Source organism: Protopterus annectens, chromosome 4.part0 (assembly GCF_019279795.1).
Source record: "Protopterus annectens isolate FY-2018-M chromosome 4.part0, PAN1.0, whole genome shotgun sequence".
NCBI classification, from domain to species: domain Eukaryota; kingdom Metazoa; phylum Chordata; order Ceratodontiformes; family Protopteridae; genus Protopterus; species Protopterus annectens.
In genome coordinates this window covers 188631746-188647613 of record NC_056733.1, presented here as the reverse complement: position 1 = coordinate 188647613, position 15868 = coordinate 188631746, and the positions used below count along the sequence as shown (strand labels likewise).

At 38.3% G+C, this 15868-nt stretch overlaps 1 protein-coding gene across 2 annotated transcripts in view; it reads left to right on the top strand.

Annotated features, from left to right (window-relative positions):
* Positions 1–15868, top strand: part of TMC8 (transmembrane channel like 8) — an 829418-nt gene that overhangs the window by 587184 nt on the left and 226366 nt on the right. For both annotated transcript variants that reach the window (XM_044068180.1, XM_044068179.1), the window contains one exon: positions 13315–13438. In XM_044068180.1, the coding sequence (XP_043924115.1) occupies positions 13315–13438 (124 nt within the window). The remainder of the gene's footprint in view (positions 1–13314; positions 13439–15868) is intronic.

Genomic DNA, 15868 nt, shown 5'->3' with positions numbered 1-15868 from the left:
TGTTTTTCTCAGTGTACTTTGTACTTCTTCTAGGGAGGAACTTCTTCATTTTTTATCATTGGCTGTGCATGAACAGTACAGCTTTTATGGTTTTCTTCATTGCAAACTTTCTTGAACTACTCTTTTAATCTACCTTTTGTATCATCTGGACTGGCAAGCAGATGATACTGGCAGCACTTAAGAATGACATCTTTCTGTGTTTGTCTTGCAGTCTGATAAAACTTCATTGTGCCATCTGTTGACTCAATTTCTAGAAGCTAGTAGAGTTTCTCTGAAGCTTTGTTCTTTACCATTGCATCTGCTCTCTTAGCCCTTTTTTTAACCAACCAGTTTCCTTGTTAGCCTAGTCCATCTTTTTTATCTCCCCCTTCTTCCTGCACTCTTTGTTTCTATTGATAACTTTTTGGAGTTGTGCATTCTATTCCATCACTTATCTTTCCTGATGGACTACCTTATTTCCATAGCTTACTCAGCTGCTGCTATCTGTTCTGTTGTCTTCACACATACTGTTTTGATTGTAAAATATTATGTAAAATGATTTTGTCCCCAGGGTCCCAAGCCAAGACTATAAAGTTCAAGATTAATTGATACAGTTTAGTGAAGTCATGTTTAATATTGCTAGTAAGGTACAATATAGATTTTGAATTGTATGGGAGAATAGAAACACAGTTATCTTTTTTCAAAAAAGCACAAAAACCTCCATTGTAAGTTAATATAAAGCCCAGGGATATTCTGTTCTGTGAGGTCATTATCCAGATGCCAATCATCTCAGTTGTTGTATTGTTCAGAATGCCTGGTCTTTCATTGATGATATTTCTATAACTATTTGATAAAAGTTGAACCTTTAATGGTATGAGCTACCCCATACACTGGAAATAGGGCAGCAAAATATCTTTCAATCTTTGTTACCTTTCTTTTTGTTTCAACATAGAGCAATATAGTCAGTAATTGCAAAATCAACATAATCAGCATGATAACTTTCTTGGAGGTCAATAGGCAACTATATAATGGTTCTGCCTCTGCAAATATAGTACCAGCCATTGACTATATTCATCAGCTTCAGTCATTTGAAAAGGAAACCCGTTAATGTTGCTCTTTGGTGATGTTATATCCATGATCTCCAACTGGATAACTTCTGTTATCTCTGATGCAGATTCCTCCTAGAACAGCTATAACCAGATGGACGAAGACTATTTGAACAACTTCAGTGATGCTGTTCCATGATAAACATCAACTGGACAGCCCCTCTTTAAACTCAGTTTTTAGCAATTGTATGGAAGATGTGGAAATTCCCCTTTTTGCATGATGAGGGTTGTGACTAGTACAAGCAAAGGAGTTGCTCTTAATCAAGTTTATGGCATATAGAGTCAGAATGCCTAATTAGGAATTTTAAATGCTAGCCCTACAAGTTGAGAAATGCTGAATGGGCTTCTGAGTCCCGTAACACAATCATTTGATGAGTATTTTGTGATTAGTATTTTCATTTTACAGTCATGAGCAGAGGCATAGCTGGCTTATATAACACATGGGGCTGTTCTCCAGGCTGGCTCCCCTACTCTTCATCTGAAGAGAAAAATATTCTTCTGATAGACTGGCTCTCCAAGTCTCAAAGCCAGTCAGAACATAATGGTTCACTGGATACATCCTCTTCCCTTCTCAGTTCTTCACTGGAAGAGCAAAAAAATGTAGCAATCAGCTTGCTACAGCTTAAAGTGCAACTGTGATAAAATCGCTACTTGGTACAATATAGAAACTGCTCAGTCATGCCCCCTAACACCTTACTCCCAAGGTGGGTGCCACCTTCAGCTCACCCTTGCTACTCTACTGGTCAACAGGATAACAAAAAAGAGTTTATTAGGCAAAACAGTGACTTTGCTGGCTAGTAAGCAGGGCTAATGCTTCAGCTGCATTTTTAAACAGGTGAAATGCATTTCTTCCTCTAGATTCATAGTTTCAGTCCTCACTGCACATTTTTGGATGTTTCTGGACAGGGGCTGTGATCCCTTTGAGTTGGAATTTTCAAAGTTTCTAGTTATTCAGTAAACAGTATTCTGCTTGTCCTTTTTGCAGTCTATATCATCTCTCTTTTTTGTCAGAGGTCACAATTACTGCTTTCTTCAACTGGCTGTCATGCATACAATCAGAGAACAAGGGTACTCCCAAAAAGGTATTGTAAGTTCCACTTAATAGTTGCATACTGAAAGGCATTTCAAGAAATATGAAAAACAAAATAGAGAAGAAACCACACAGTAGCACAGAACGAAATGATAAAGCACTTTTTGTTTATTCCAACAAACAAACTTCTTCAGATCAAGAAAAACAAAAAGTCACAGCTTAAATACTCTCTGGGCTAATACTTACAAAGTCAATTAACTACTTAAGGTGAAAGCTGACTTACAAGACACGCCCTATTTGCAAACACAACTAGACTAAAAACTGCTTTTAAAGTAAAAGCTAAAAATCCAAATCGTCAGACTAAAAGTACAACTAGCGTCTATAAAAAATGTGTAAATCTAGCCTACTACTAAGCTAGTGAGGCAAGGAAATAATAATTGCAAGTGCATAAAAACTCTGCTGGTGTTTGTAAAACTGAGTTAATACAAATACCTATGTCAGTGCACTAAACTGTGTATGCTGAAGCACATCAAGTGTGCTGAACATAATTGGTAATAAGTAAAGTATCAAGATAAAACTACAAATTCTCAGCAAAAAATACTCAGCAAAAAATACACATAAGGTCACTGAACCAAGGTGCTCAAGAGCATTAGAATAACTGTGTCGTGCTAGTGTGGAAGGTAACCTGACACAGCCTACCTATTAAGGCTCCTAAGTTTAAGAACACTACTTAAAGAACAGTTCTCGTTCAGACCTGGTGAACTGTATGCATTGAGTCTAATTTGCCAAAACAGCTCTCGCTCTTCTAACTTAAGTGGGAGAGGAGCACCCCTGAAGTCCTGTGTGATCTGGTCAATAATCAAAAATTTAAACATATGGTTGGGATAAACTGAAATGTGTTTTGCTAGTGCATTATCAAGTTTCTGCTTCCTGATTGCATAAGTATGTTCATAAATGCGGTCACGTAGGCGTCGTTCTGTTTTGCCCACGTAGAAAGCTGTACAGGTTTGCCACATAGCTAAGTAGATCACCATTCTTGAGTTACAGTTAGCTCTTAGGTTCAACTTGTATTCGTAATCGTGAACTTTAAATCTATTGGATTCCAAGATGTATTGACAAAAATTACACGCCTGGCATTTAAACATGCCAGCTGTCATTGGTGTTTTGATATTATGTCATTCAAGGAGGGCTTTGAGGTTTTTTGCCTTTCTATAAACAACCAATGGGTGATTACCAAGTTTTTGGTGTACTGTGTTGTCCTTTTTGAGTAAGTCCCAATTTTTACGTAGTGCCTGAACACAGTCACTACTATTGAAACTGTATGTTGTTATGAATGTGACACCAAAACATTCAGAAGGATGCCTACTTGTGTGGACATTTACTAAGTCTGTGTTCGAGGGTTCAGTGTCATTCATAAGAACCAACTCTCTATTCAAGATTGGTTTATAAAAATGACACTGACGCTTAGACGACACTTCTTCTATAATAGTGTCTAACATTTCATGTGGGTAACCCATAAACATATTCCTTAGGTGTCCACATTCATTGGCAAAATCACTATCCAATGTGATAATGCGGGCTGCCCTCACTAGCTGACCTTGACGATCGCCGCTTCTGATGAAAAGGATGACAACTTGTGTAGTGCAGGAATGAGTTGGAGTACGTTACTTTCCTATATATATTAGCTGTATATTTGTGAAAGCTAGTGTCTTTAGAAAGAAAAATATCCAAGTACGGGATGGCTTCAGTATGGAAACTAGCAGTGAATTTCAAAAACTGTGTAGTTTAATTAAAATAGTCCACTAACGCTTCACTCGTGGGCAAGTCACCGTCCAGGAGGATAAAAATATCATCCAAGTAACGGGTGTAAAAAATCACCTGGTCTTTAAATGGGCAGTTAGTGGACACATAATTGTGTTCCCATTGTGCCATGGCTAGATTGGCAACACTGGCCCCACAAGGGGTGCCCATGGCTACTCCAGTTTTTTGCAAATAAAGGTTGTTGTCAAATGTAAAAAAATTGTTAGACAAGACCAGGTCCAACAATTCGTGAACCAGAACCAACTCATTCCCACTACTACCATTAGATCTAAGCACTTGTTCTACCCAGTCCACTGCTATGTCTTGGGGAATGCAGGTGTACAAATCCAAAATGAGGAAATGTTCATCGAGGGTAGGGTAACACAACACACATACAATTACTTATCAACAACTTACCCTCATTTCCCGTGCTTGTTTGGTATCCCTAAAATCCACAAGGATGTCCACAACCCACCCATGAGACCACTTGTAGATGGCCGTGGTTCTCCTACCTATCCATGTGCTAAAATCATTGACAACATTTTACAGAAACACTTGGTCAACTTTCCACAGATCTGCAAAGATTCTTGGTCATTCCTTGGTAAAATTAACAAGTTAGATTTCAACGCAAGGTACAATTTCCTTACTATTGATGTTAAAGATTTGTACACCTGCATTCCCCAAGACATAGCAGTGGACTGGGTAAAACAAGTGCTTAGATCTAATGGTAGTAGTGGGAATGAGTTGGTTCTGGTTCACGAATTGTTGGACCTGGTCTTGTCTAACAATTTTTTTACATTTGACAATAACTTTTATTTGCAAAAAACTGGAGTAGCCATGGGCTCCCCTTGTGGGGCCAGTGTTGCCAATCTAGTCATGGCACAATGGGAACACGATTATGTGTCCACTAACTGCCCATTTAAAGACCAGGTGATTTTTTACACTCATTACTTGGACGATATTTTTATCCTCCTGGACGGCGACTTGCCCACGAGTGAAGCGTTAGTGGACTATTTTAATTAAACTACACAGTTTTTGAAATTCACTGCTAGTTTCCATACTGAAGCCATCCCATACTTGGATATTTTTCTTTCTAAAGACACTAGCTTTCACAAATATACAGCTAATATATATAGGAAAGTAACGTACTCCAACTCATTCCTGCACTACACAAGTTGTCATCCTTTTCATCAGAAGCGGGCGATCGTCAAAGGTCAGCTAGTGAGGGCAGCCCGCATTATCACATTGGATAGTGATTTTGCCAATGAATGTGGACACCTAAGGAATATGTTTTTACACCGGGGTTACCCACATGAAATGTTAGACACTATTATAGAAGAAGTGTCGTCTAAGCGTCAGTGTCATTTTTATAAACCAATCTTGAATAGAGAGTTGGTTCTTATGAATGACACTGAACCCTCGAACACAGACTTAGTAAATGTCCACACAAGTAGGCATCCTTCTGAATGTTTTGGTGTCACATTCATAACAACATACAGTTTCAATAGTAGTGACTGTGTTCAGGCACTACGTAAAAATTGGGACTTACTCAAAAAGGACAACACAGTACACCAAAAACTTGGTAATCACCCATTGGTTGTTTATAGAAAGGCAAAAAACCTCAAAGCCCTCCTTGAACGACATAATATCAAAACACCAATGACAGCTGGCATGTTTAAATGCCAGGCGTGTAATTTTTGTCAATACATCTTGGAATCCAATAGATTTAAAGTTCACGATTACGAATACAAGTTGAACGTAAGAGCTAACTGTAACTCAAGAATGGTGATCTACTTAGTTATGTGGCAAACCTGTACAGCTTTCTACGTGGGCAAAACAGAACGACGCCTACATGACCGCATTTATGAACATACTTATGCAATCAGGAAGCAGAAACTTGATAATGCACTAGCAAAACACATTTCAGTTTATCCCAACCATATGTTTAAATTTTTGATTATTGATCAGATCACACAGGACTTCAGGGGTGCTCCTCTCTCACTTAAGTTAGAAGAGCGAGAGCTGTTTTGGCAAATTAGACTCAATGCATACAGTTCACCAGGTCTGAACGAGAACTGTTCTTTAAGTAGTGTTCTTAAACTTAGGAGCCTTAATAGGTAGGCTGTGTCAGGTTACCTTCCACACTAGCATGATACAGTTATTCTAATGCTCTTGAGCACCTTGGTTCAGTGACCTTATGTGTATTTTTTGCTGAGAATTTGTAGTTTTATCTTGATACTTTACTTATTACCAATTATGTTCAGCACACTTGATGTGCTTCAGCATACACAGTTTAGTGCACTGACATAGGTATTTGTATTAACTCAGTTTTACAAACACCAGCAGAGTTTTTATGCACTTGCAATTATTATTTCTTTGCCTCACTAGCTTAGTAGTTGGTTAGATTTACACATTTTTTATAGACAACGCTAGTTGTACTTTTAGTCTGACGATTTGGATTTTTAGCTTTTACTTTAAAAGCAGTTTTTAGTCTAGTTGTGTTTGCAAATAGGGCGTGTCTTGTAAGTCAGCTTTCACCTTAAGTAGTTAATTGACTTTGTAAGTATTAGCCCAGAGAGTATTTAAGCTGTGACTTTTTGTTTTTCTTGATCTGAAGAAGTTTGTTTATTGGAATAAACAAAAAGCGCTTTATCATTTCGTTCTGTGCTACTGTGTGGTTTCTTCTCTATTTTAAAAATAACAAGATGAGCCTTGGATAGATGGAGTGCTTCCAAACACTCGAAAATGCAGTAACATGTAAACCAAAGTAAATATTGAGTGAGAAAGCACAGCGGATCAATCAGTCAGGACTCCTTATTAAACATAAAGGGTTTAATCCACAATTCCAACAACGACAACAACGACAATCATAAAACATGTAATGCTGCAGCTGATATGTTTTATGATTGTCGTTGTTGTCGTTGTTGGAATTGTGGATTAAACCCTTTATGTTTAATAAGGAGTCCTGACTGATTGATCCGCTGTGCTTTCTTCTCTATTTTGTTTTTCAGTAGTCTGTTTTGCCTTTTCAGTTTACAAGTTTATTTCAAGAAATATGTTACTGCTGTCTTCCACTGGTATATTTAGGCCATAACTCTGTTGCATGGCAAAAGTGGATAGCAAGCTTCTTTGGTACTTGCGGAATGTGCTCTGTGTATGTGCAGTGTTTGGAGGACCCAACGCAAAACATAAATTCAGAAAGTCATCTATTACTTTTAATTTAACAGATGACTTTCTGAATTAACTTAACAATTGTTTTCTGTTTTTAACTGGGAGATTGCAGCCCCAAAGCCTGTGCTACAAGCCACCCCAGCCTTGGTTTCTGTTTATGGGCACTACTATTCCAAATCTAGGTCACCACTTCCTGTAACAGCCTTTTACAGACTAAGATTAAGTCTGTTTTACAGAAAGGCAGTCCTTCTATCAAGAGATTATACATGCATGATGCATACAGTTATTAAAATGTAACTAAATTCTTCACACTTATCTAACTGAATGAAGACCACATCCATAGTCTGGAAAGGTCCACATGGGGTTATTAAAACAGTCAAACTATTCCTTGTTTTATGCCCCACTTTGTGAGATTGACAGATCTAAAATGTTTGGCAGATGTGATAATTCACAGATACCAGAGCATACCCTGAGAATACACTGAGCAAACCATGACCAAACACTGAGCAAACCTAGAACAAACTCTGAGCATACCATGAACATACCCTGAACAAACTCTGAGCATAACCTGAGTATACCCTGACCACATCCTGTCTTCCCTTTATCCGTTCTGAATGTCTTAATGGCCGGTTATTGGAATGATTCAATTCCTGTGTTGGAGGGGGCCAAAAATTGGACTGTATTTATGTTCCCCCTAGAAAAGGAAGTAGTTGAAAAAGAATTATTTTGTTTATGGCCCCAAGTTTGAGAATGTGGAGGTGTGGGATAAGCCAGTCCTTTACTGTAATCATTACTGTCCCTTTACAATTTTCATACCTTGTTCACCCCCAGTTGTTGAATATATTGTTCAATACTGGTAAAAACCCGAACATATTCAAACTTCATGTTAACATATTCATTGTGGTTCAGAATACACTCATTCAATTGGCTTAATTCATCATTTAGTCCATCCAGTTGTTTAGAATTGTGACGGACCATGATTTCCAATAATTCACATCCGATTCTATCAAAAAAAACAAAGTAGTTCATGATGGAAAGGTGAATTATTTTCCAAGCCAGTCAGGTACCACCAGAGCCTTAACAATTTCAGTACCTGTTTCATCCTGATACATTTGGACAAATATGACTTTTTCAATTGTAACTTTTTAAATTTAAGTAATTTGTAATCGGACTCCTCCAGTAATGTACAAAAATCACCTGCATGTTCAGTTTCAGGAATCCGGAACACAAAATCTTGATTAAGCCATTTATTCAGTACTGGAACTTGCTGGGGAATTGTCAGTTCTTTGTTTGGTAGATTAATAAGAGGTTTAGATGGTAAAGACGCCACTGCCAGGGGGAACAAATTATTATTTCCCTGATGTGTGCTGGAAGTATTCAATAAAGGACCATTCGCACTGCTGGAAATATTAGGTGCATTTGAAGATTGTTCTGCCAAAACCATTTGTGATAAGTGCTTCCACTCTACCAGTCAGCTGTTGAATAAGTGCTGCTAACGTCCCAGTAGACACACTATTACCATCCGATTCAGTTTCCGAAAAAAATTCAGGCATTCCCAAAGCCATGTCTGGTTCAAAAGGGCAAACTGGTAACTGTAAAAATAAACAAAAACAAACTAAAAACCACAAAATCGGATGGGCAAACTGGTAATCCAGAAGAAAGCAAGGAATGTAAAAAACTAATCTTTATTAGAGTAACGCTTTCATCCACAATCAGTGAAAAAATCAAAGAATCATTTTATAATGCAAACTCTCCAATCAGAACATCCCATTAATTAATTGGATAATTAATTAAATAATAAAAATGATTCCCTCCTTAAATCTGCCTACATAAAATGTTGGAACTAGGGGTAATTCAGGAATCCAGTAGTCCCTGGACCTCCCCAGTGGTGCTGGTACCAAAGAAGGATGGCAGCACCAGGTTCTGTGTGGACTACAGGAAACTAAATAGCTTACCCCATGTCTAGGACAGATGAAGCCCTAAAGTAGCTGGGTGGGGCTAAGTATCTTGATCTTACCAAGGGTTACTGGCAGGTACCCTTGACTCCCAGTGCTAGAGAAAGTTCAGCCTTTGTGACTCCTTTTGGCTTGTATGAGTTCCGAAGATGTCCTTTGGGATGCAAAATGCCCCAGCAACTTTCCAGAGGCTGACAGATTGTATCCTAGCAGGTGAATTTGCCCTTGCTTACCTAGATGATATTGCCATCTACAGGCATTCCTGGTAAGAGCACCTTCAGCATGTCAGAGAGGTGCTGGGCAGACTACAGAAGGCAGGGTTGACCATTACGCCAAGCAAACGTCAGGTGGGTATGGCAGAGGTCTCCTACCTGGGACATAGAGTGGTGAGTGGTAAGATCAGGCCAGAACCTGCCAAAGTGGAAGCCATTCAGGCATGGTCTGCCCCTGTTTCCAAAAAACAGGTGAGGGCATTCTTAGGGACAGAGGGGTACTACAGAAAGTTTGTCCTTAATTATAGTACCATAGCTGCTCCCCTCACAGACCTGACAAGGAAAAACAAGCCAGATAATGTAGGATGGACCCCAGCATGTGAGCAGGCATTCCAGAAGCTTAAAGGAGTTTTGGGAGGACCCCCCCCCCTGTGTTAGCTAGTCCAGATTACAGCAAAGAATTTGTTGTGCAGGTGGATGCTTCAAACCATGGGGTGGGGGCTGTACTTAGCCAGATTCCTTCAGAGGGAGAAGAGCAACCAGTAGTGTATCTCAGCTGTAGGCTCCAACCCAGGGAGGAATGCTATACAGCTGTAGAAAAGGAATGCCTATCCATATTGTGGGCACTGGAGAAACTTCAGCCTTATAAGAAACTGCACTTTATTTTGCATTGGCAGTAATGTTCTCTGCAGAAAGGCAATTTGGCAGTAAAAAGTCAGTGAGTATATAGCAATGTGGTTTAGCTCAGTCAGGTTAACTACAGCAGTAATCCTGTCAACATGATATAGTTTTCTGATGGAATGTTCGCTTTAGCTCAGACCTTAAAGTTTTCCCTCACAGTGTTCAACATTACCCCACACCATAAATGGGTTATATTTTACTCAATACCACAACTGTCACACATAACTCCACACCTTAACAACCCCTATATTACCTGTCTGTCATTAAATTTGTACCAGAATACTTCTTACTATAACTGTCCCCATTATCTCATACTTTAACTGTTCTATATTCCCTGTCACCATGACTGCTGCACATTACCCCATTGTAACTGTTTAACATTATTAATCCACACTACTCAACATTAGCCCTCACTATATCTGTTCTGTGTTACCTCTCATCATAACTGTTTTATATTCCTTATCACTGTAACTGTTCCATATCACCCATCATTGTAACTGTTCCACATTACCCATCATTGTAACTGTTTAACATTACCCCTCACTATATCTGTTCCATGTTACCTCTCATTATAACTGTTCTATATTCCCTATCACCATAACTGTTCTACATACCCCCATCATAACTGTTTAACTGTATTAATCCACACTATTTAACATCACCCCTCACTGTATCTGTTCTGTGGGGTCTGTATCATGTAGTCAAAGTATGACAACTTCGAATGTGATATGGTCGAAACCATAAGTTCGAAGTTGTCATACTTCGATTGTAAAAAAAAATAAAATAAAATAAAAACAAAAAGAACATACCTGAGGGTTGGAAGCGGGGGTGGGGGTGGGGGGGTGGCAGGCATCCCTGCACCCCCCCCCGCTCTTTAAATATACCAACTCCAAGGTCACGCTACAGTGCAGATGGCCTGATTTTAGGATCTAGCAGGAAGAATGTGTAACTGTTAACTGTTTTGCCACTTCTTTCAGGCTGAGGCTCCACATGCAGTTATCTGTTGAAAGGTTATGCACTACTGCCCATGTTAAGTCCAGACTTTCTCTTTGGATTGACTTTAAACATCCTGACTGGTCTGTCCCATTTGAAGAGAACTACTGACTGGTCAGGCTTGTTTAAGGAGATTGAGCACTTCAGTGAGCTACTTGAATCATGCTTTAGCCTTATTATAATACAATAAGCTATTGCTTGTTTATTGGTTTTGTGTTCTATCCTTGTAATTAAAATGTGTTTTGAATAAAAAATGTTGTACAGTTAGGATTTTTCACACAGCATGACCAAATGCACACCTGTGTGGAGCTCTGGCTGTTTCAGTAAAATAAATAATGTTCTATAGAACATGTTGTGGCCTGCCTTTTAAACTGGAACTCTTAACACATGCTTTATTCATATCATAACTGGCTAGGCAATCTGTAAGTGAGGAACTGTAACCCAAACATCACAATGATGATATCCCGTTAAGGTATGTAGCACTATTTTGATAATTTACTCTTATGCCTGAAGCCGCGGTGGTGCAGCGGTAGCATTGTCACCTGACAGCAAGAGGTTCTCCCGTTCGATTCTCGGCTGGAGCGCCTTCTGTGCAGAGTCTGCATGTCCTCCTTGCTGTCGAGTGGCGTTCAAAAGAAATGTGTGAATGGGCGTGCCTTCATTGAAGGTTGTGTGTTGAGCTGGCCCCTCGGCACTGTAAAAATCTACTGCCAATCATTAGCAGACCAGAGTTTTGCTGTGGCGACCCCTAACCGGGAAAAGCCAAAGAAGAACAAACTCTTATGCCTGTGGAAGAGATCCATGGGGAAAATCTGCAGTTAGTATTACCTGACCCAAGAGATGGAATTCAAAAGGGAAACATATACTTTACTCACTAAATCATGATTGTACAAAATGCAAAAATGTGAGACCATCGCTCCAAATGAGATAGTTTGGGCAGTACTTATCTCAGTGGTGTTTAGATTTTGAAAATGAGAATATTTTGTCATATTATGCTGGAGCCTTTGCCTTCCTCATTGTGTGATACTAGCTGTTCCACCCCTTAAGAAAATGGAGCTCATAAATATATTTTCAATGCCATTCAGAGAGGTGACCTTGCAATTCTGTCTTTCATAGAACTGTACTGTAGCCATTTAAAATTCTCAGTTTCCCCTCACTGACAGATTTCAGAATTGCTTTAGTATACAACCAGGTATATAACCTAAACATATTTATCAAAGACACATTTATTACTAACCTAGTAAATTGTAACTGGAATATTTTAAGGGACATAGCCCTAGATGATATAGATTTCAAATATAGAACTAAAAAAAAAAAAACAATCAGCTACATTGACATTTCAATCTACCCTAACCTCAGTAATCAAGAAACATCATAAACATCTGAAACCAACAACTGTAGCCACAGACAAACTTCCAACTAAATATATTAATATTGTAAATAATTCACTGTTCTACCCAGTCTCTACCTTGATTAACCACTCTATCAAAGAAAAAAACATGTTCCTACCCTTTGGAAAAAAATCATTATACCCCTACATAAAATGGGAACTTCTACTGATTTCTCAAACTACAGACCAATGGCTATCATAATCATCATCATAATCATATTATTTTTTTAGAAAAATATAGACTCACAACTCCTCAAATATCTCACGGTAAATTTCCTCTTCAAAATGCAGCACAGATTCTCTCTGCACCTAAGCACAACGACCGCCTTACCTTAACTTCACCACTACCATCAGCTTCAACAGGAATGCAGATAACCTGGTCTCATTTTCTTTCTAGACCTATCCAAGCCATTTTCCTACTAAAAAACTCATAACAAAACTCTCCTCCTTAGGTCTCAGTCACTTAACTCTGTCCTGGTTCCACAGTTGCATATCAAGTAGAAGGCAAGCTGTCAAGCAGCACCAAAATTTCTCCCCTTTCCTGCCCATCTCATTTGGTGTCCCACAGGTATCCATCTTAGAACCTTTGCACTTTAACATTTTCATAAATAATCTCCATACTGCAACCAAACAAGCTGACATAGTACAGTATAAAGGTGAACCCATGCTCATCTACTCAACCCAAAGCTTAGCAAAGCTACATGAAATTACCCAATAAGCATTCTCATCAATAGAATCATAACTTACCAACTCCAAACTGCTTCTAAATGCAAATATACAAGCTAATGAAATTCATACCTAAACGTATCTCAGACCAGGTTTGTAACTTTCAAATAATATTAGTAAGCAACACTGCTCTAGAAATAGCCTTGCAGACTAAATTACCAGGTGTCACAATAGATGAAAAATCTAAGATCTAAGAGTACATACCTTGATCTTTTACAGCTTTTACAAGCATTTATCTCTGCACTTCTTATTTTTGTTCTTGTCTCTGCAGAAGTGTATTTTTACGCTTGGCCAGCCTGGGGATGTTCTTCTTCTCCATGTGGCAGCAGATTACCTGTGGAGGAAACAGAGAAGATAAAAACTGTGCTACCTGTGGATATAACAAGGCTGACCTGGTAAGTTACGAGATAGAAAAAGCCATTCAGGTACTTAAAATGAGTATCTTTACAAAAATGTTTAGTCCAGTATTAATAAGTAAGCCTGACTCATTTTGCTTCCTCTAGTGAGGGGTAAGAATGAGCTGGTCCAGGGCATTGAAATTGATAAGTTCTAATAAGCATTGGGCCAGTGCATCGGTGCTTGAGTGGTTTTCCCAGTTGATGGAGGGGTAGTTGAAGTCTCCTAGTATGAGAGTGTTGGGTTGGACCTTGATAGATTCCAGGGTGCTTAGGAACGTGTAGTGAGAGTCTAGGCACATGGTTGGGGACCTATGTCAGGCTATCACCTGGATCGCCATCTTACCCAATGTTAGTTATACCTGAAGTATCTCAGATGCATTATGCTGGGCTACTAGTCTGGAGGTGTGCATATCCTTTATAAGTATGGAGACAGTACCACCTTTGGATCTTCAGTCCATGTTTTGGGGCCGAAAGGTATGGAATAAGTTATAGCCTGGTAGCGCAGGAGTGCTTTCTGACTCTTTAAACCAGGTCTCCGTTACAGCACAAATGTCGATATTCTCCATTTTGAGGAGTACATAATATTTTTAGTAGCCCACATTAATAATAACTTGGGTTAATGTGAACGAAAATAAGGTTTAATCCATTGTTATGGCCATTGTAATATGTATATTCTGATGGGATCTAACTAGAAATTGTTTCATTAATTATTATAGAGTAAAATGTATCTATTATTAATTTTTGAAGCAGTAGCAGTATGGTGTATGTTATACAATGCTTTTCTGACAAGGAATATGTTGATGAAATAGAGACATTTTTCACTTAGATTGAAGGAACATTGTAAAAACATCAAAAACAAACAATGTAATAGTCCCTTAGCTGATCATTTTTATAACATATTTTTTGTAGCTGTCAGAATATAAAAATATAAAAAAGCTGGAATATTTTACAAACATTTAAGCAGTGAGAGAATAAATAATAATGTGAAGCACATTTTTAAAGTTAAGTAAATTTTTATATTGCAGTAAAATAAAAGTCCATTTGGTCTTAATCAAGAGATTATTTGGAATTCTTTCATCAGTTGAACATGTACGTATGCAAATGTATACTTGCCATTATTCATAAAGCTTAATTGTTAATGTTTTCTTATTGGTGGTGATTTTTTGTGGGTGTGTTTTTAATATAAGTATGTATTTTGATTGTCGGTGTATTACTTCCTTTGAAGGTTACAACAAGTCAAGGTGCTGGAAGGTGCATGAATAAGGATGAGTTTGAGGGCCTTTGCTGTGGTTTCTTCCACTGGTTTACATGTGATGCTGTTGTTTTTTTAATAGTTAGAAAACATTATTGATGCATTCAGTTATATGAAAGTAAATGAAAAAAGAAGAAGATATTCTGGTGAGTCCAAAACAGAAAAGTTTATTCCTATAATACTGAAGAATAGTTTGGAGATATTAAAGAAAAACAGAAAAGCAAGTAAAAGAGAAAAATAAATACACCATAAAGCATTAAGTTAGGACAGGGTTAGGGCCATAATCCTTTATTCTGAAAACGAACACAAGATAGAACTGGATATTGTTGTTGTTGTGTCTTTCGGCTTTTCCCGGTTAGGGGTCGCCACAGCGGAACTCTGGTACGCTAATGATTGGCAGTTGATTTTTACATGCTGAGTTGCCAGCCCTAATGCACAACCTTCAACGAAGGTACGCCCATTCACGCATGTTTCCACGCAGAAGACGCTCTAGCTGAGAGTCAAACCGGTCAGCGTCTTACTGTGAGGCGACAACGCTACCGCAGCACCACCACCGCAGATAGAACTGGATATTGTAAACATGGAAAATAAGTTGCAAAAGTGCTCAACAAATGTTGACACACAAAAAGGAGAGGCTGAGCAGAGTATGAATACAGAAAAAATATTTGTCATCAGAGACTCAGTGTTGAAGAGACTGGTGAATTACTTACAAAGAATTTCAGGACTGTGGGTAATAACCATTTCTCATAAAGGCTGCATAATATTTGACATCAGAAAATGTATTTTCAGGATCCTGTCAAACAGCTCTAGGTACTCGTCACATAATCGTCTTTGGAGGGATTAACAATATTGGAAAAACATTGACTGAGAATTATGTTGGTAAAATAGAGAAAATAATTAGGTTGTACAGTGAAAAGCTTATAAAACTATCCTTTATGGACATTACACCATCATCAATAATTGGGAATAATTTTCTAAAACTAGCAAGCTTCATCAATAGTTTAGTCAGACGGCAGATGTTACAGGCAGTGTATTATTATATTTTTCATTGGGAATTTTTGCTTGATGTAAGCTACTTCTCTAGAGGCAAGTATTATCTGGGTAATCTGGAAAAATGATTAAGACTTTTTGTTAGAGTTAGAAGTGAACATGTTATAAAGAAGGCTATTAATAGC